This window comes from Peromyscus maniculatus, chromosome 19 (assembly GCF_049852395.1).
Source record: "Peromyscus maniculatus bairdii isolate BWxNUB_F1_BW_parent chromosome 19, HU_Pman_BW_mat_3.1, whole genome shotgun sequence".
Taxonomy (NCBI): domain Eukaryota; kingdom Metazoa; phylum Chordata; class Mammalia; order Rodentia; family Cricetidae; genus Peromyscus; species Peromyscus maniculatus.
Window position 1 is genome coordinate 49,915,695 of NC_134870.1, and position 22,650 is coordinate 49,938,344.

The 22,650-nt window shown below is 38.4% G+C and overlaps 1 protein-coding gene across 2 annotated transcripts in view; it reads left to right on the plus strand.

The window, feature by feature from the left end:
• Positions 1-22,650, plus strand: part of Adamts19 (ADAM metallopeptidase with thrombospondin type 1 motif 19) — a 201,833-nt gene that overhangs the window by 37,034 nt on the left and 142,149 nt on the right. For both annotated transcript variants that reach the window (XM_006983018.4, XM_076555293.1), the window contains 2 exons: positions 12,433-12,598; positions 21,548-21,720. In XM_006983018.4, coding sequence (XP_006983080.1) covers positions 12,433-12,598; positions 21,548-21,720 — 339 coding nt within the window. The remainder of the gene's footprint in view (positions 1-12,432; positions 12,599-21,547; positions 21,721-22,650) is intronic.

A 22,650-nucleotide genomic window follows, 5' to 3' on the forward strand; every position in this document is an offset into this window, starting at 1 on the left:
GTTCAGAGGTTCAGTCTATTATCATCATAGTGGGACATGGCGGTATGTAAGCAGACATGATGCTGGAGAAGTAGCTGGGGGTCCTACATCTTGCAGGCAACAGGAAATGGTCTGAAACACTGTGTAGCACGGAATTGTTAGGAGGTCTTGTTAATAAAAACAAGCCTGGAGCCAGGTATTGGGGTGATACTGGAAGATCAGAGAAGCAGAACAAGCCACAGCTACCTCACCTTGCCAATTCCTCAGATGATCCTGTTTCCTCACACTGGAAGCCTGTGTGTCCTCATATGAATGGGTCTCAGCTGAACTGCTGCTCAAAAGCCTAAAAGCTTAACCAGCCTAGTTCCTGGGATTAAAGGCATGACTCACCATGCCTGGCTATTTTCAGTGTGGCTTTGAACTCACAGAGGTCCAGATGGATCTCTGCCTCCCAAATAGTAGGATTAAAGGTGTGAGTGCCACCATTTTCTGGCCTCTTTGTCTATCTAGGGGCTGTTCTGTCCTCTGACCCCAGATAAGTTTATTAGGGTGCATAGTATTTTGGGGAACACAATATCACCACAACACTGGGCAATATCTTGGACATATATGAGACCTCAAAGCCCACCTCTACAGTGACACACTTCCTCCAACAAGGCCACACCTCCTAATAGTGCCACTCCCTTTGTGGGGGCATTTTCCTTTAAACCACCACAGACCCCTCTAGCTTGTACACTGCTTGCTCTGTGCCAGTTCTGTAATAAGAAAACTCGTAAGGGGTGCTGCACAGTTGTCAGGAAGATGAAGGGAAACAAAACAGAACAGAGCACATTTTGGTAGACTGGTTATCAACTAAGAGTTTATAACTTGAACTCATCCCCATTAGCATGCATTTTCCCTAAATTAAAGATTCCATAGACAATGCAAATGATTTGTTAAAATTACTATAAGCAATGAGATTATAATGGAATGGATGGATACAAGTATATGACCACCAATCTCGTCACTCAATATAAACAAATAGCAAATGGGATCACTAATCCCAGTCACGAAAGCATATGACAATTTTGACAGCAGGACAAGCAGTTCATTTTATTCCATCACCATAGACTCTATCAGGTCCATTTGCTTCTTCAACATAGAGGCCAGAACACATTTGTCGTCAGACTCATGTGTATGTGTGCCTGTGTGTGTGTGCCTCTGTGTGTGTGTGTGTGTGTGTGTGTGTGTGTGTGTGTGCCCGCGCGTGCGCACACGTGCTTGTGGTGGTTGTTCTTATGTGTGCTCATGCATATGGAGGCCATAACACAGCTATTTTTCATCAGACTCATGCATGTGCATGTCTCTCTGTGTGTACCTGTGGTGATTGTACATATGTATGCTCATGCATATGGAGGACAGAGTACAGCCCTGGGTGTCATTTTTCAGATGCCATCTAGTTTATTTTTGTGACATTGTCTCTCATTTGCACTAGAACTCAACAAATAATTTAACTTTTCCAACCAGGTATCCTCAAGGATCTACCTGTCCCTGCACATCCCTTCCTCCACACCAGCACGGGGATTACAAGCGTGTCCTTGCTTTTTTTTACGTTGGATGTAGAGACTGGACTCAGGCAAGCACTTCACTGAGCCTTCTCCACGGCCCCAAGAAAAGACAGTTTCAATCAATTCTTAAATTCCTATCTCTATCCCAAGTCAGAGGAAACACAGGAAAGCACAATGGTTTATGAGGAAATGGACAGAGAGCATATGTTTCACTGTTAGATGAGGAATCTGTTCTTGTGTAAGTGTCATGTAAATAAAATATGACTGTGTTGAAAGAACACGACACAAGAAGCCAGCAAGAGGCACCCTGCAGTGAAACCTGTAACTCCATCCAAGAAAAGATAGAAAAGACAGAAACCAAAGGGGCTTGTTTTGAAATGCAAACCACATCAGTGATCCAGCTATGGAAGGGCCCTGGGCTTCCTTCTAATCATCCTCCCCTCTGCATCCCTCTTTCAGCTGTACCGACACTGCATTTCCTCATAGTTGCCACATCTCATCTGTGCCCATGTCTGGACCATTTGTAGAATACCCCCTGCCCCTGCCCCTGCCCACACACCTGAGCACAGCTATCACCTCTCAGAAGTTCTCTCATCCACAGGGCCATCCCCACAGCAAATTTTAACTCTTGCATAGACCTTAGAACTACCTGCATTCATGTTAGACGTATATAACTTCTCATTGTTCTGTTTGGACTCAGACATCTTAACAATATATAACCCCCTTCTCTTTTTCCTTGTTCTGAAATATGGTTTAAGGTTGTGGGAAGATCTCTCACAAATTTAATCAAAAACATTCGTTTGATAATTAAAATATTCATTCCCCAATCAACTTTGAACTCACGTCAGCAAAAATTTGCCTGTTGTATGCTCTCCACTATAAGCCTTTCTTAGAATGAACAGCATCCGTGTAAAGGGGAACTAAGTCAGCGTTGTTGGCATTTCCAGCTTAGACTTTTCTACTTGGGCCTGGGCTTCCTCTGGTTCTTCAACTGGAGCTGGAAGGGAGGTTCAGAAGGAAGAAAATATTCTTTGTTGATTAACAGTAGTATAGGTATTGCTTTCCAGATGTTTAAAGTAGACATTCCTTCACAGGTCATTTGTAGGTTTGGAAAAGACTCTCCATAGAAACTCTTCAGTCCCCAAGGCTTGTCCTAAGAGACACGGCTTCATCCTATGTAATCGTCTCTTTTATCTCCAGCTTTGGTCCTTAGGTGTCTGTCTAGGAACCTCTTAGGCTGTATTCCAGTTATGTTTTCTAATCATGGAATAAGACACAGACAGGAATCAAGGGGTATGCGATTGTGCAGAACTTAAACAATTATTAAGCAAGGTATATTTTTGACTCAAATAAATGGTACCTTTTTGCTGGTAATGAAAGAAGGTGCCTGATAAGGAGCCTTTGAAGCCTTCTTTATAGTGGACTGAAGCCTGATCTCTACAAGGCCGCTACTAAGAAGTTTTGACTGAAATAAGAGTTGAGTGAATGGGTAGCTAATAAAATTGACACCCATTGGAAAGATAAGCGATTATGTATCATTTTAAAAACACACAAAAGGATTGTTTAATGCTATTAAGAAACAAATTATTAAGTGTGAGAATGGAGGGGGAATAAAAGATCCAAACATGTTATGAGCTTTTCTACACATATATAATGTCCCATGATACATTTGTATGTACATCTAAAAGTATATATATATATTAATTGACTAGAAATAAATCTGTACTTATAGTCATGTACAATATTCTTTATGTTGGATTTGGGAATGATGATTTTCTTTCTTTAACTGTATAAAATGTCCAGTTACTTAAAATTTCTATTGTGATGTTCAGAAGACTTAACAAACAAACAAAAAAAAATACAAAAGAGAGACTTAAGGACAGACTAAAAGCTTAAAATCTTCTATGGGAAAATTATTGGGCACCTCCAACTGACAGATCCTGTGCCTGGAGCCCTCAGTTCACTTGGACAGTCAACTGTGCCTTTGGCAGCTCAGGAGTCCAGCCACACAAAACCACTCAAGATAAAGTCCAGAGCCCTCAGCAAAATATTTTTCTCCTCTGCATTGTGAGGGATAAGGCCTGGCCTTGCTGTTGATATCAAAGTTTGGATGTCTACCATCTGTGAGGTGCTGTGCCTGACATCCAATTCCTTAGTGCAGAATTTTTTAAAGATGAGGATTATTTGAAATAACAATCACATGGCAGGCTTAGCTTTCTGCAGACAGCCTCCCAAAGGCAATACACACTTGGAGCCAGGCTTCTTTGGTTTGAATCCTCGTCATCACCACGTGCTGGTTTGTAGTCTTCGGACGCAATAAATCTTTTGGAAACTCACTTTTCGCAACTATAAAACTAGTGAATTAGCAAGTGTGTTCCAAGATCAGTGTGCAGATTAAGTGAAGGAATACCTATAAAGTACTTGCCACATAAGAATTCTATCGTCTTGTTTTCATGTGAATGTTTAAAAATAAGTTTAAAAAAGAAAAATATATAAGTAACTACATATAGTTTCAGCATGCAGGTGCTGAGTAGATATTTTGTCAATGGCATAGATTGGGTCATTTGAGAAGAGGGAATGTTAATTGAGGAATTGTCTCCATCACATTGCTTTTTTGGGTGTGTCTGTGGTTGGTTTTTTTTTTTTTTTTTATTAATGATGGTTGTGGGAAGGCCTAGTCCACTGTGGGTAGTAGTACCTTTGGCAGTTGGTCATGGGTTGTAGAAGAAAGCAGGCCTAGCAATGCAGTAAGCAGTGTTTCTCCATGGTCTCTGCTTCAGTTCTTGCCTCCAGATTCCAGCCCTGGTCGAGTTCCTTCCCTCAGTGATGGACTGTGTTCTAGATATGCAAGCCAAATGAACTCTTTTCTCCTCTCGGTTGGCTTTGGTCATCATTTTATCCCAGCAACAGAAAGTAACTAGAACAGTGGGTGAGTAGAAAATAGATGGGACCATGAGAAGAAATATGCACTCTGAGAAGTGTTAGTTCAGTTCAGAGAGAACGATGATTCACAAAGTGAGATCATGGAAATGAAAGATGAAGAAAGTAGATTTAAAAGGAAATAAGATTATTGGGGTGGAGTTTTGGAATGGTCTGTCTATGAGGGGTTATCTAAGCAGTGAATTATAAAGGCAGAGAACATATAATGACCAGAGATTAGCTTTGGACCAAGGAATAAAGCCTGTTTGAAACGTATTTGGTACATCAACTGGCATTATTATTGTTGTGCTGACTTTGTTCAGGCGTCAATATTGTTGAGGTTTCATGTGTGCATTTTCTTGTCAGTGTTTAGGAGACACTGTCTGGCGATATACATCCTAAGCCTTTGGCTCTTAAGATCTCTTCTTCCCTTCTGTTAATTTCTCTGAGCCTTAGGTGTGGGGGTTGCATTGCAGATGTGTCATTTGGGGCTTGGGCACACCACTCCCACTTATTCTTTGAATTTTGACCAGTTATCTCTGTCCTTAGCTCTGTATGTTGCAAAGAGAAGCTGTCATTCCTAGATGAAGAGCTACAGGTGGTCAATGGCTGCTAAAAAAAGGGTCAGTCACTTTCCTTCAGGGCTATGTAAGTTGTCTGATCCAAAGTTGTCTGTCCTGGACACATGTTCATATGTGCACTGTTGAACAGATTTAGGAGGTTGTATATATATGTGCATGCTTATAGATATAGATTGACATGTAGCAATAATAATTAAAGAGGAGATCAGGAGTTTGGGGAGGGAAGGGTGAGCAATGGGAGGAATTGGGAGGGGGTGAGGGGAGTGAGTGATATAGACTGTTCATGTATGAAGTTCATGCAAAATTTTAAATTAAAAAGTAGGGAGACAGCAAGAAGTGTGGCAGAGAACATTTGGAGATATTGAGAAATTCTGACTATTCTTGTAATGATCCCTGGGTCACGACCTAGAGAGGTGGTGTTGACATTGGGAGTTTGAGTGAAGATAAAACAGTCAGTAAAATAAAAATTTGCCAGAGAGCAAATTTAGAATGATGTTTTAAAACCAAAATTTATCTTGGAAATTTGGAGCCTCTGACGCTCCTCCTCACTAATGTGATTTTTAAGCAAGCCATGCAACATTTCCAAGGTCCTCTTTTCTTGATTTTAAAACTTCAGTAATCCCCAGCTGATTTTTAAGTGTCTTTCTATTATTATACTTTTATGATTCTCTTTGAAACTTTTTGGCTGTGAAAGAAAATAGAATGACGTTTATAGTCTGGTTGCTTGAAAAGTTTCCTCAAGATATTACTTGGACATATAAGGAAGGCAACACTGGAAAAGCCTTGCGGAAGAAATGAAATTTGGATTTTCCCTGGATGAAGTCATAGGTAGAGTGAATACATGCTCTTCAGAACAGTGAATTGATATGTTCTCTTTTATTCCAGAAGAGAGTAACACATTGTGTTAAGAGCAGATTTCTCTAAGTACAGATGCTGGACCAGGTTTCCTGATTGAAAGCATGAGGATACACACTGTCCCAGAATCCCTCAGTGTACTTAGAGTGAAATGAGACAGTAACTACATTAGACAGTACAGTAATACAAAATGTGAGGTGTTGAAAGGCCAAGGAAGGCAGCAGATACTCGTGGTGTTAGGGTATTCTTGATTTTGAAGAAATAATAGCTCAGAGGCAGGGGTGTTTTGGGAAAAAACATGACACCAGGGATATGTCATGATGTAATGATGCACTAATTGATATCCTAAAATATTTCAATATAATGTTTGTTCACATAGAACATTTGTTCATTATGGTTACATGAGATTTCACTAGTGAAAATAAAATGAGACAGGCAACAGTTTCTCATATACAGCTGCTTCCCATAGTCTTACCCTGTGCATCTGCATTAACACTTCTGAGTTTTTTCTCTGCGTATACAAGGGAGACACTGAAATGATCAAGTCAGAAAGGTCATTTTCTTATGGTAAGAAAATAGTATAGCTATGTATGTGTCAGAAATGTATTTCTATACAGATTTATATATACATAAGGAATGTATATTTGTGTGAAAGTTCACTGCAGATTTGAATTATAGCAAAATACCACTTTATTTGATTAAAACATAAAGTAAATTTGAAATTATAATTGTTTAGCCATGTTTTATACTCACATTTTTTTTTTTTGGTTTTTTGAGACAGGGTTTCTCTGTGTAGCTTTGGAGCCTGTCCTGGAACTCACTCTGTAGCCCAGGCTGGCCTCGAACTCACAGAGATCTGCCTGCCTCTGCCTCCTGAGTGCTGGGATTAAAGGCGTGCCACTACCGCCTGGCTATAATCACATTTTAATATATATTGCTTTACTTACATAATGAGATATATGCTAACAAAAATACTTAAGAAAATAAAACCAAGGACTGGAGAGATGGCTCAGAGGTTAAGAGGACTGGCTGCTTTTCCAGAAGTCCTGAGTTCAATTCCCAGCAACCACATGGTGGTTCACAACCATCTGTAATGAGATCGGGTACCCTCTTCTGGCCTGCAGTGCAGGCATGCATGCAGGTAGAACACTGTATACATAATAAATCAATCTTAAAAAAGAAAATAAAGCCAAATAACACAAATTCAGATTATGTAGGACATCAGATATTTGCCTAAGATGTTTTTACAACCACATACCAATGCCAAATCCTTTACACTTGTGTTTATTTCTTTCTCTCTCTCTCTCTCTCTCTCTCTCTCTCTCTCTCTCTCTCTCTCTCTCTCTCTCTCTCTCTCTCTCATAATATACCTTATTTTGGATCAGTAGACTGGTTCTTCTAAAAAATGCAAAACTATAGGCACTCTTTTGCTACCTAGTACATTGCCCTTATATTCCACCACCCCCAGTTTAATGGGTGCATCTCATTTTTTGGATGCATTTCCCCATTTCTATCCCAGTCAGTCATCTTTTTAAATTCTTATCTGCAACATATAACGTATTTACCAACACCCATACTGCTTCACCTCAGGAGCAACAGCTTCATTTCATATTATCCAAATCCTCTACTCAAGACTTTTTTATATCCTGAAATCGTTATGATTTTATCTCACCATCCAAACTCTTTTAATTCTCATATACTAAAATTTAAAATTATTCTAGTTGATAATAACTATGTATTTATGTTTTTAGTTTTCTACTTATATGCGAAGCATATATAAATTAAGAAAGGCTAACTCAAGATAATTACCTTAATGTTTGTAATATTTATATTTCATTTTATTCTTTTACTTAACACAGTCTCCCCCTGGTTCATCTACCTTGTCAAAAATGGAGTTTCTTTCTTTAAGTTGACTAGTCTTCCATTGTATGCACACCAATTTTTCTTTACTTATCTTTCCACTGATGGACCCTTACATTGACGAGTGTAAACAATACTGCAATAAACATGTTAGTGCAAATATCTCTCTGACTCAGTGGTTCTCAACCTTTGAGTTGCAACCCGTTTGAGAGAGTCAAACAACCCTTTATTAGGGGTTGCATATCATATAGTCTGCATATCAGATATGTCTATTATGCTTCATAACAGTAGCAAAATTGCTTTTATAAAGTAGCAATGAAGATAATTTTATGGTTGGGGGGGTCACTGCAGCATGAGGAGCTGTATTGAAAGGTCAAAGCATCAGGAAGGTTGAGAACCACGGCTCTAACTCATTTCATTTCCTTGGTATTAATGAGGGGAATTGCTAGAGCACATCTTAATGACGTACCGACACATAGCCATATTTAGGACTTACTGGGTAATCATCAATCTGTATTTGCTATTGAGACTCAGCAAATTCAACAAACTCACTGAACTTTGTGTAGCAATAGAGAAAAGGGTGAGAAGGAGTCAAGGAAGAAGGAGGCGATGACTTGATGGAATGGAGCAGTATTTTACTAGGTGAAGAGTCAAACCGGACGTGAAAATCACCCCAGGAAGAGCAGACAGGAGTGTCCCACTGCTTCTGGACTCTAAGTTTTCAGTTAGGTCTACCTTAGATGTTTAACAGATGTGTTTATCTCTTAAGTAGCTTCAAATTAATTTGAACGAATGGAACAATTAATCTTGATTCACTGAAGCAGCAATGTTTAAACAACAATATATTGATCAAATCAGTGTTCTGGATGTAATTAGAACAAGTGGGTCTGTGCTTTGCTGGAGGCAGTATTAGTTTTCCTAAAGGGAGACCAATATTTGTGACCACTTACAACATACCAGAACTGAGAGGAAGACACAGCAGAGCCAACAAAAAAGAAATAACAGGTTATTATCACATTTGCAATGCTAAATTGAAAAATACTGAAATTCCTTGGAAAATCCTTAGTAATTTTGTGTGTGCTGTATACATGTATGTGTAGGGTCCATGTGTAGAGGTGCTGCGTGTGTGTGTGTGTGTGTGTGTGTGTGTGTGTGTAGAGGTCAGAAGATAACCTCAAAGCCATCCACTTTGTGTACACGTGGGTGTAAGTGGATGTATGTGTATGTGTGTGCATGTATGTGTGTGTGTGTGTGTGTGTGTGTGTGTGTGTGTGTGTGTGTGTGTGTTTGAACATAACTGTGTCCAAGCCATAGTTCAGCATTGGATACCATTTGCTTTTACCTGTATTTTCTGAGGTAGGTCTGAACCTGGGGCTTAGAGATTCCACAGAACTAACCGACCAGCCGACTCCACAGATACACCCTTCACTCCTTCCTAATGCCGAAAGTGCCACAAGCTTGGCTTTTCACACAGATGCTGGGGAACCCATTATCAGGTGCTTCATGCTTGAAGACCAAGTCATCTGCCTGGTTCCTACTCATTTTTTTTTTGAGGTAGGGTTTCTCAGTCGTCCAAAACTAGCCATTTAGGCAGGGCTGGCCAGCCAGTGGGCCCCAAGGATCGGCCTCTCTCCATCTCCCCAAGTACATATCACCAGTCTGCAGTTTTCACATGGGTTCTGGGATTCAAACGCAGCTACTTGTGCTTGGGAGGCAAGCACTTTATTGAGTACTAGCCTCAGTCCCCTGAGATTCTTATTAAATTGTGAAATAAAATAATTAATGGCAAATGTACATTCCAACAGAAATAGAGATGGAAACAGCTGTAAAACTTAAACGCATTCTCTGATGTTACCGTACACGATTTCAGAATCACTTGGCGAAGGTCAGAAATGATGGTCATGCAGTGCCTGCCACACCGTGCTGGGGTTTCACATGAGCCTTTGTTTCCTTCCAAGTTTACACTAAAGCAAATTCTGTTGAACACTGGGGCATTTGTGCAGAGAGGTTAAAAGGGGTTTATAGTTTTTCACAGCTTGTAAAACCACAGTGTAGATAAAGCAATCTATTTTGCTAATAGAAAAAAAAAATGACCTCTCTGTGAGAACACAGAAAACCCAAGGTTAATCATCTAAGCTAGTACCTTGAATGATACAGACGAAAGCTGCAACACTTGTGTGCCATGGTATAGGTTTCTGGTCTCTGATGGAAAGTCCACAGTCTGACATTTGGCGCTAAATGTGCCTCAGAGAGAGCTAGGGCTGGCACGCAGCGCTCAGACTGTAGGTAAGCATTGCATGAATGAGTCACCCCTTATAATTATTCTAACATTTTTCCTTTTAAAACTGGCCTTCTTGGTTAAAAAAAAATGTCTGTAGATAAAATTCTAATGCCCCAGAGAACCTATACTTTAGTTTCTAATTCTAAACCAAACAAAATGTAACAGCAAAATATACATTTCAAGTTATACTTAGCATGTTAATAGAGGGACACAAAATTTAATGTTTGGGTGTATTCAATATGTTTGTCATAATTATTGGAATAAAAGTATCGGGGAAGAGATATAGTGCATTTAATCAGTAGCAGAATATTAACTGTGTTTCCAAATACTCCCCTGTCATTTTTGTGTGAATTGACAATAACGTTCTTACAGCCCCATTGCTAGTAATAAGTTATGGTACTCCAAAGTCAAATTCCGGAATCTGTTGTAGGGAACGTTAAATTTTACATGATACTACATTGCTTAATATTTTAAGGCTCACCGATATGATTTCTGGAGTTTGGAACCTGTGGAGAGTGCATTAGATTTAGAATTCAGAATCTGAGTTAACTTGGCTTGTTTGTGTGAGATGTCGTCACATCACAATTCCTGCATCAGTTGCAGTGTCATTACTGGTTGTAAGGGATGGGCGAATAAGGAGGCTATACTCATCTGTGACACAGGGATAGCATTTCCACAGCTTTATGATGTGGATGAACTTCTAGCTGAACACCACCTGGTCTCATTATGTAGAGATGGCCTATATCTTTAATACCTATTACTTTGCATATTTTAATTTAGTCTTCTCTTATTTGTCATCAAACTGCAGCTAAGGAAAAAAAAATTAAGAGTCCATGCAATTACTTTAAAATTCAAAACTATATATATATATATATATTCTCACATGTTATTCTAAAAGCTCTTTGGATTAAAATTTTATTCCCAATGTGTTTGGGGTGGCAGATCTGGGAGAAGGATTGAGGAGAAAGGACACCGAGAGGTGGTGGGATTGCACAACAGTCCTTCAGAATCTTATTAAAGGTATGAATCACTCAAAACAGTGAACTTGGTTGGGACATTTCTATTTACTCTGGAGTATCCCCCAGTGGAAATTTGGTAAAGAATAGAATGAAGTAGCATGTACTTATCCCTTCAAGGTGGGACATATAATACCCTCTAATAATGAAGTAACATTTACATTTGAAGTTGTAAGCTGCAGAAATGGAAAAAGTAGGTATAGACTCTTGGTCACTATTAAACAATAACTATTTGTTAATTAATTTGTATTTAGTTATTATTTTTCTATCTACTGGGAAGAAGGGAATAAACCCATGAATATTCTAAAACAACACATATGGTATTTTAAAAATATCTCCCACGTTCATCTAAGGAATATGCATTTTTCAGAGAAAATGGAGCTTTTATTAATCTCCAGTTTTGAAAGTTTACTCTTTCTGAAGAAATTATTAGACTACTTATATGCACACCAAATTAAAATGAGCCATACATTTCATGTGGTTAACATGAAACTGAATTAACAACATTATATAAAAAGAATTTTGGGTTGAATAATTCCTGTTTCTGTAAAGTATTTCTATATAAATGCCTGCTAAGATGTTAACATGGTAAAATATATGTTATTTATAGATTGGGTTATGTACTTAATAAATGTTGAAAAGAACAACTTCTGACAGTTCTGTGAGGAGTATTTCCTAGTTTTGTGCAGTTTTTATTTCAAGAAGGAAAAATGCAAGTGCCTAGACTTAGCTTGTACACATAACAACAACAACAAAAAAAGCCAGATTATTTTTATTGATCATTACCATGGTTTGCAGTTTTTGAATTTACACACCCAATTAGATAAGTCTAAAATTCTATGGCACAAAGTTTGGGCTTGAATATGACACTTCAGTGCCCTGATGCATTCTGAAAAGCTTCTGAAGTGTTTAGCAGAAAGTTTAAGCCGCTTTCTATATTAATTTCAGTGCTGCGCCTCATCATTTGCCTGGATATTTTACATGAATTACTTCACCAAACAGAGGTTGTCAAGAAATTGGACTGTGTGGTGCCTGCAATTAAAAATCTGCTTCGCTGTTGCTGGACATGTTGTTCATGTTAGTGACCCCATGGGTCTCCCAAAGTCAGCCTTTAACATTCCAGAACTTTTACTGTTCGTCTGCTGCTGGCGTCTTGCCTCCCACCCACACAGCCTCAGCCTGACTCAATGGAGCTGATGCTAGTGCAGAAAGTGCGTCAGGATGAAGTCACACTCTGAGAAAGTGGTCGCCTTACGAGTGGGGCTGCAGAAAAAAAGAGCTTTGCAGGGAGTTTGTATGCACGTTTGTTAAAGAAAGCAGCCTGTGGGTGTGGAATCTGAAAAGTAATTTCTAGATGGTATTTCTTACATATCTTTCCATGTTATGTGTTCCAGATGGGCTTTATACAACTCAACGAGGACTTCATATTCATTGAGCCTTTCAACGATACAATGGCCATCCTAGGTCACCCACACCGTTTATACAGGCAGAAAAGGTCCGCAGAGGGAAAAGTCGAGGAGAAGTCAGCTCTTCACAACCATCACTGTGGTGTCGTTGCAGGTAACCCTCCCTGAAAAGACTTAACGTGCACTGTGAAATAAGTTCTTTGAAGCATCCTGTCTTTGCCTCTCCACATTTCCGTCTCCCGGTGAACACTCCCCCTTTCTACCCTCGATCTCTTGATTTCTTTGTTATTCTCAGTTGCTTAATGGTACTTAGATACGTCCATACTAGGTGTATTGTTTAATGTTTTTATGAGGCACTGTAGTTTAATATCACGAGATGCAAATTCCAAAGCTCTTCCAAGATCAGCATCTGACATAACTGTAACTGTCATGCTCTTCAGTTGGGAAGTCTTTCTCACTGGGCCCCTTGCACTGCCCTGGAATAGAAATGACTGACAGACTTCTAGACTTCTGAATGAATACTGTGAGCTCAAAGCTTTACTCAGTCTACCTCCAGAAGAACTCCATAGATCTTGCTTTTCTATGACTAGAAGCATCCTCCATATTTTAAACTCATCTTAATGCTGTCTTGGAAGATCCATAGCAGAATAGAAAGGGAAATAAAAATGTATACATTTAATTCATTCTCTGTATCAGAATATAGAACCTTTAGAAGGTCACAATCATTCCAGTCATAAAATTCCCATCATGTTCAGTCTGCAAATTCCCAAGAATAATGATGTGACTCTTTTGTTTACTTTCCTATGACCTTTACACAGAAATCTATGATATTTGCGAGAATGGGAAGAGGGACGAATGGATGCCATGGTCAATGTCAGAATAAAATCTTCCCTTGAGACAGGTCTTTTAGACATTTAATGCAGCCACCTCAGTGAGTAGTCACTTACCTGAAAAATATTTTTATTATAATGTGGGAAAATATAAATTTTAGCAGGATTTAAACTCAATGTAATGAGTTTAAATAGACTCATGAGCTTGCATTTAAGTGTTAATGTAGTTGATGTACATAAATTCTAAAATGAATTGTGGTATCCGAGGCTAGGTTTATGAAATGTGACAGTAAGCTATATTTGCAGAGACCACAGCTCTCTAGAGTGTTCATTTTAGAGGAAAAATATGATATGCTTTGTGTAGGATATATTTCTTTAATATTAATCATAAATTCTACTTTCATTTGTGAAAACTCATTCTTTATAGGAAAGGATCTTCAGTGATTTGCTGAGACTCTGTTAATACTTGATTCAGTGTGCCAGATGAGACCATGTTGTGAAAGACAAGGCCTCTTCCCTATTTTAGGAATTTCTAATTCAAAAGAGGTACAGAACAGAATGAAAGAGCATTGTGGACAAAAGAAGAACATGTTTAGTATTTGAAACTAAGAACAATAGCAATAACTTGGAAGTAGTCTGTTTAAGACAATCATTCTAGATAGTTATCCTGAAAATCTACACTGTATACCATCTGCATCCTGATGAGCCCCAGCTTTTAATTACCCATGTTAACTAAGGACACAATGTAGGCTTTGTGGGCCATTGTTCACTAAGGCACAAATGCTAGAGAGTCCTTGTATTAATAGGTTAATAAAGCATACATGCATGATTCATGTTTGGCAAAGACTACTCACAATGTTCATGATATACATTACATAGTACATATAATATGCATAATATATTGACCTATTTGGATAAAAGACTTGCATTCAAGGACAGGAAGCTGTCAGCAATCGGATGAATTGTTGAGCTTACCTATATTGGGGAGCTTAGTGCTTGGAAAGCATTTTAAAATCAGCCACATGTGCAATGCATTTATTTTCTTTCACTCATGTATCTACTATTGCCATTTTCCTTGTACTTTGAGCCTACACATTAACACAGTAATATGACTTAGGTTTGCATAGCGTTTCAATATTCTTACAAAATAGAACGTTAAAATTTATTTCAGCTTCATCTCTGTATCACTCCTTTCCATTATGTAAATATCATAGGTAGATTTACATTGAGTATATGAATTATTTTTTTTTTGCAGAAACTTTCCTACTCTTAGCATGACATTTTGTGTTCTTTTTTAACTTAATTTTTTTTGGTAATTTCATATATGAACATGATATTTACATAATTTTTACATATCTCTCTCCCCTTTGAGCTCTTCCCATATCCCCCCACAGCTTCAAGACCTATTCTCTTTAATTGTTATTTTTACATGCATATATATGCACACACATATATACATATATAAATATAACATGCTGAGTATATTTGATTAAATATATATATATCTAAAGACTAACCACTAGGATTGAATATCCCATCAGGGGCTTGTCCATGGAGAACACTGATTCTTTCTCTTTTGGCAGCCATTAATTATATGTATTTCTTCATCTAGCAGTTAGACCTTGTGAGATTTTCCCATCTAAGTTGTCATGTCACCTGGTGTTTTCATTATGCAAGTATTATTTAGTATATCCTATTATTGAGATTTCATTAACTGGTACAGCTTCCTTGATATACACATACATATTCATGCACACAGACAGACAGACAGACAGACAGACACACACACACACACACACACACACACACACACACACACGATACCTACCCTCAGAACAGGCATCCTGGGGCCTCTGGCTCTTCCAACCTTTTTGTCCCTTGATTTGTAATGTACGCTAAGCCATAGGCATAGGTGTTGCATTGTAGAGCAGTTGGGCCTCTCATGCTCTGTTCATCTCTGCCTTTTGACCAGTTGGGGCTTTCTGTAATGGTCACCATTTGCTGCAAAAAAAAGGAGCTTCTTTGATAAGAGGTGAAAACCACACTCACCTGTGGGCATAAGGATCATTTAGAACGCAGTTAGGAAGTTTACTGGTTTTGAAAAGTGGCAGTGATAGGTTCTCCTCAGGATTCCATGGCTCACCAGTCATGAGCAGTTGGCTTGGATTATAGTACTAGGAATAAATTCTATCCTTCTAAGTGTTCTTTAAGTTCAGTTAGACAGCTGCAGGTTACCTCTAAGAAACAAACGTCGCTATTGTACTCTTGTGGATGTCTTACTGGGATGGTCATTGTTTGGGTCATAGATGTCACAGCTGGGTCAGACTGTTGATTGCTTTTTCCCCTTGGCAGCTTGCATATTAAAATATAATATGAAAGAGAGGGGGATAGAAGAATTTAAAGTCAGAGGCATCAGGTTCGAAGCCCACCTTTAATCACCCACCATTTGGTAATCAGTGAAATTTAGTTTTGAATCTGTCTTCTGTATTGACACTGTAAAAATGAGTCAGCTCACAATGTTGTAGAGCTAACTGACGACATTCCTATTTCTAAGAGGTGAATAATATATTATTTTAAAAGTGAGTCCATCAAAACTTATATTGTACAATGGTAAGTGTGATGAGAATCTCCGTTCATAACATTCCTTAAAGTGCGGAGCTGGGCAACAGGAACGCTGTGCAGGAGCGAAGACAATGAACTGTGAGGTCAAGGGTCAGCCTCCCTGTGTCCACACCACCGGGTTACACTTCTTACATCAGTGAACTTGGGGAACTTATCTCTCTAAAGAGCCATTTACAGTGTGCAAATTGGGAACAGGGATACCTGAACCTCAGCGCTCTTTGCAGAATTTAATGTGGTTACATGGGAAAATGAAAAACGTATGCACAGTTTTTTTTTTTTTTTTTTTTAGATGTTAATGGGGCAAGAACATTTTGGGCAGAAGAAACAAAATACAGGAAAATGTAAAGGCTTGAGAAAGCATCAGCCAAGGGGGCTGAAGCCAAATGCCTGCACTTGATGACATACAGTCCTGGAAAAGTATCTGTGCACTGGATAACAGTGGCGCTCACATGCTCTTCAACTGACACTGTCAATTTATTGATTTACTTACTTATTTTTAAATATTTATTTATTTTTATGTGCATTGGTGTTTTGTCGGCATTGTATGTCTATGTGATGTTGCCAGATCCCCTGGAACTGGAATTACAGGCAGTCGTAAGCTGCCATGCGAGTGGTGGGAATTGAACCCAGATCCTTTGGAAGAGCAGCCAGTGCTCTTAACAGATGAGCCAGCACCCCAGCCCAACACCATCAATTTATAATGCTTAACACCGGAGAGTAAATTTATTATCGTGCCTAGGACTCTGTAAGAAAAAGTGGACATTTATGGGATTGAAAATCAAAGTCAGCGCTGGAAAAAGAAATCATCTCTACTCCTAGAGCTTAATCAACCAGGCCACTATTGAAGCAGTTCCAATACTCTACCTAGCATGGCTGTGATGACTATCAGTGTTGGCAGGCGATAAGAGGACACACACTTGGCGTTTTTCTTCATATTACCCAATTCTTTCTGTAATGAGAAGTGTGCAGCAGCAGCCGCAGCAGCAGCAGCTTGGCATACAGCAATGTGCGTTTGTGCACAAATGCATCTGAAGATTGAGGAAAGGAGGAATGAGCTAAGCAGGGATATGGACAGTGACAACATCAAAGGAACAGACATAATCAAAAGATTGCTTAATATGCATGGCTTGCACACAATGGCTGGGTTGTAAGAGGGACTCTACCATGGAGTTGAATTATTAAGAAACATAGAATGTTACAGATAGTTGGTTAAAATGCAACATGTAAAAAAGGAGAGAGGAAGCTGGCATATTGGGACTCCCACGGTCTGGGAGAGTAAATGATCTGTCTCCCAGGCAACACAGGGAAGAAGCCCCCTTTGCTGTGTTCAGTCCCCACATCTTGTTTCAGTCTCTCTGATTCTCTTGCTGCTCTGTCGTCTTCTTGGAGTGTCTTCTGTATTTACCTGCTGGCATATAGACATTTTCCAGGAAGTTATGTTTGTTTTTTATCTATAATTTCACTTACGTTATGAGGATGATCGAAGTCAGATTGGTGGATTCAACTTCACATTGATTAATTACAAATTCTATCTCCATTCCAACTTCTGTCCTGATTTCCAGGTATACACTAGCTCCTACTCAGATGTTTGTCTTGGTAAATCTGAAGTCGAAACTATCATAAAAGAATACATTTTCTTCATGGTTAAAGTTAGCTTCGTAGTTATAATCTTATTTTAACGTTCTATTAAAAATGGCATGGAAATTCTTTATGAATTATAATAGTTCAATACCCTTTTCATTCCTTGTGTTATACATTTCATCTTAACACTAATTACATGTTTTTCCTGTAGTTGAAATTGCTTTATTGTCAATTCTAGAAAGTCTCTGGAGGCCTTTAAATGAATATCTTTTATGATAATTCTTAGCATTTTTAATACAGGGTGGAGAAAAACAGTTTTAATGCATTTTATGATTGCCCATGATCTGATGAGCCCAGGAGAGAAATCAAGCAAATCAGAAAACACTAGCCGAGGCTGAGTAGCTTTCCTTTAGTCAGAAATAAAGCTGTCTCCTTTGAGAGGAGAGTCAAAAGCAGAGCCATAACACACAGCTTCCTGACAGAGAGGAGCCAGGATTGATAGAAAAGAGTAACATTGGGGAGATGAGTGGGAGAAGAGAGTAACGGTTTAGATGTTCTGGGTGTATTCGAACTTACAAAGTTTTGAAACACTACATGAGAGTTTGTTGTCGTGGGGAAAGCTGGGGTGCTCGGTTTAATGCAGAGACAATTTGTTAAAGAATGAATTGAGTACTCATCTGTTCACAGTCATCTGTAATGTTCAAAACTCCTAAAATTCCTTACAGGGATACCTATAGGCCATGAAAGCACATCTTTGTATACACTGATAATCCTTAGATTTTGGCAGGTTGTATGTGAGGGAAATGCTCTGTCCTCCTGTGGAAGTCTTTATGTGGTGATGGATACAGACAACCGAGAGAGTAGAATATATCATAAGTATGGTAATAATTGTTTATAATGAATAATTCATAAGAGGCACCTTTTGAGGATAGTGAAAGACCCTTGTAATAGTTGCAGGGAGGCTCTAAGTTGCTATAGTAAATGATAGTGGTTCAAATTAGATAACAGTCTGTATCTCCAACATGTTACAGTTCAGAAGTTTTCAAAGAGCCAGGGCAAGATAATAAGTATGATATGTGACGTCATCCATTCTTCTCACCTTCCTGTTTCCCATGTCCTCCCCCAGTGTTATCCCCTGTAATGATTACCTGAACTCACTACACTTTGTCGATTCTAGCCCTCTGGATGGAACTGAGAGAAAGAATGACAAGTACTTTCATTTCAAAGATGATCTAGGCATCACATACCCCAGTTCTCCTCATATCCTGCCCTGGAACATCTAGCTGGATGTTCACACAGTTGAACATTAGGCTGAACAATGATTCTGGTTGGACAGTCCCAAACCAGCCAAGAGAAGAGTGACGGCATCGCTGGGGAGAGGGTGGATAACCCACAGGTAGTTAATTGTCTATCGCAACCTCCCTAAAATCAATGAAAGGGTAACAACCACAGGAACAAAAAATGCGAAAACATGCCCAGAGTGAATGAGGCTCTGTGTTTTATTTATTAAATATTTCCATATTCATCTTGTCATAGTTGTGAATGAAGGTTTCATAGCACATGAAGTTTCTCATTTCCTTTCAATGCCAGTGATGATAAAAAAAAAATATGAGAACTTACACAGCTTTTCATGACCCATTTATTAGGTATTGGTTCTGGCAAGATAAAGTCTTTTCATAAATAAACTTGAAGGAATTTTCCCAGCTAATACTTGCTGTAAGGTAGATTTGACTCCATAACTATAGGTATAATTTATACTCCAGTTGGAAAAAACACACAGTAAATTTTTAAGTGTCCTAGACTGGAAAATACTTTTGAACCTAATTTCCATTCTTATCTTATCTGTCCCTTGGGACTTTGATATTCATTTCTAGTACAGTTTTGATTGCATAAAATCGAATCTTATCAAGAGATTCTGCTTCATGTGCCCACTCTTGTTCTTGCCTTGTTAGATGTTACCATGTTCACTCCCTGTGCATAAAGGGCATTTGCTTTTATTTTCATAATAGGTTCATTAGTTTAGTCAACTGACTTTATATGATAGTCAGGTAAAACTTGTTTTATTAAGTAGATATTTAAATTTCTATTATTTCAAAAAAAAGAGAGAAGCAGTAATTATGCATAGCTAAAACCAGAGAGGTCACTAGCCCTTGTCTTGGCATCTAATTCATCTTAGATCTCAATGCTTACTAGGGTGTCTAGAAGGTAACACTAGAGGGGACCTAGGTCAAATAATTGAAGATATAAATGAATCCTGAAACTGTGCAATGTTAGTGGTAGAATAGATGGTAAGATGGAGTTATAGAGGCAAGCTGAAATCAAGGCACCTACTATGAGCGAAAATGTTTAGTACACACCAGTTAGGTGAGTAGAATAGATGAAAGCATTTCTCCTGAGCTCAAAGACGGTTAGACATCCAGGAAATACCACGCATTCAAACAAATGTTTTTCTTCACATTTCCAAAGAGTCCACACATTGTGGTAAAGAAATAAAGAAAAATGTTGGTCAACAAGGAAAAGGCATTCTGTGAAGGAAACAGCATCAGTTTAGAGTTTTGCATGCATTGTGACAGGAGCAATAACTGACTTAGCCATAGTTTGTGGAGATGATTATACTACTGTTGAGATTTATATATATCCCAGTTGTGTTTATCCTGGTCCATGTTCAAGGTCCTGCTGTCTAACTCCAGGGCTTGCCAGTCTGCAAGCGGCCTCAAACTACCTATTCTTTTGTAATTGGCTTCTTTTTACAGCGTAGCCTGAATTTTGAGATCCATCCAAAGATATATATTATAGCAATTGTTTTTTTTCTCATTTTATCCAGTATTTCAATTTTCATTAAATAAATAGGCCAAAATTTGATCCATTAGACAGTTTGTAGCCTTCGTGAACTATTAAAAACAGTGCTGTTCTAAATAATATGCACCTACCTTGTGTGCAATTCCAATGGAAGTATTTGAGAAATGATCAGTGTAATGATGTGTGTAATTTCATGTTAGTAGACCATGATAATCAGCTTTTTAGTATGTTTATCCCAAACTGAACACCAATATATTTTTCTATTGTTGATTGCTATTTCAGTACAGTCTTTGGAAGTGTGAAGACAAACACCCAAATTCAATCAGCATTTTTTCCTGGCTGTTACATATGGAACTGTTTTGAATATGCATCACATACATGTGGATTTTCAGTTATCTATCCTGCATTCCTGTCAACATTCATTGTTATAAGTCCTTTAATTTATTCATTGTAGGGACTTTGATTCATTTCCATTTGCTTTTGGTTTTCATGTTGCCAAACTTGGTTGAAGCCTCTCTTGAATGTAAATTAGAGATTTAGAGGTTTGTTGTTGTTGTTGTTTTTGTGACCAATAACTGCTCAATAATGTTTTCTGTGTTTCAGTTTGGTTACCTTGTTTTAACTTAGAACTGTTCTTCATTTACGTAATCTGGAAATATATAGCAAATATCTTCTTCTACTTTGGGGCATTCTTTTCTCTGTGTCCATGGCATCATTTCATTAACAGAAGTGGTTAATATTTTATGGTTAAACTTATAAAGGTATGTTTTCAGTTGCCACTGTAATTCAGGAACACTTGAGGAATTGTTATCACTTCAAGGTCTAACTTTTATACACATGATGGGAGGTGGAGTCAAAGGTTTGCATCTCATTCATGATGATTTAGTAACCAGAGCACCTGCCTGGGATGTGCACAACAGAAATTCTAGGTACTTTTTACAAGCAGACTTTTCTTTTGTCATCAGGGTAAAAAAAAAAGTCACTAATACTTTTTGTTTTGTGTGGACTCTATTAGAAATTGTACTGATATGATTTTTTTATAGGCATAAACCATCAATAACACTAGAAGGAAGATTGCATTGAATTTCACTTTACAGGTTGGGGAAACTGAGGAGGACTGGGAGACAGAAATACCTTAATTCAGCAGAATTGACACATCCGAGCACTACTCCAAAGTCCTCTGAGATTGTGTCTTGTAGGACTTGGTGTTGCATTCTATGATGAATGATCAGTGTAACACATACACCGAAAAATTCAATTCTCTATTGCAGATAAAGGAAGACCAAGATCTAAAAATCCAGCAGAGAGTAGAAGAGAAAAGCGCTATTCATACAAATTGCCCCAGGAATACAACATCGAGACTGTAGTGGTGGCCGATCCAGCGATGGTTTCCTACCATGGAGCAGATGCAGCCAGGAGATTCATTCTGACGATCTTGAATATGGTAGGTGAACCTTACCGTGTACAAAGAGGTTTTCAAGAGAACTCTGAGTAGATCTGAATCTAAGAAAATTGTTTTGTAGCACTGGGCATTGAAACAAAGGTTTCAAGTTCTCTAAAATTTAACTCATCCCTTTCTTTCTTTAATATGAGTAGAAATGTGATTTGATGTCTTAGGCACATAAAATTGATTTGTCTCCAATGAAACAGCAAACAAATACCCAGACATTGCTTTATTTTAAAACCTTTGCTGTTAATTTTTAAATGGCATCACTCTTAATTTTCTTTTCTTTCCCTTTTCTGTTCTCTGCTTCTGCCTTCATTATCTGTCTTTAAAAGACATTGTTGGTAGTGTAGCAATGTTGTAATATTGGTTTGTGAGCATGGTTCTAACACAAATGCTATAAAATAATTATAGGGTGGAATAAGAATGAATTTGGTCAAACCACGTAACTTAAGGATGTATGTAATTTTAAATAGCAGGTCTGATTCCAGTTGAGGAGTAGACCCTAATATCTATTACATAAAATCTAAGCAGGCTGACTCCCAGGAAGCTAAATAAGATTGCCAACTTCTGGTGTGCAGAAAAATGTTGGTGTCTAGTGCCTTAGGAATGATTATCACCCCAGTAATCCTTTGACAGATTTCACTGGGCAAACTTTCTTCAAGGGAGGATCAGAAAATGCTAATGAAGAGTGATTTTTACAGAAGGGAAAACAGAACACTAGACTGAGTAGATTTTTGGGTCACTTGGCATTCCCCTCCTCCCCAGTGGACAGATTGTCTTACTTTAGACTCTTCTGCCCATCTCCATCTACATTCTGAGACTCTACCAGCCTTGTCCTGAGTCAGCTTGGCAACCTGATTTTAGTCTCATCCCTGTACTAAGATTTATAGAAACACAACTTTGCTGTGTCCAACCATATGTTTTGCA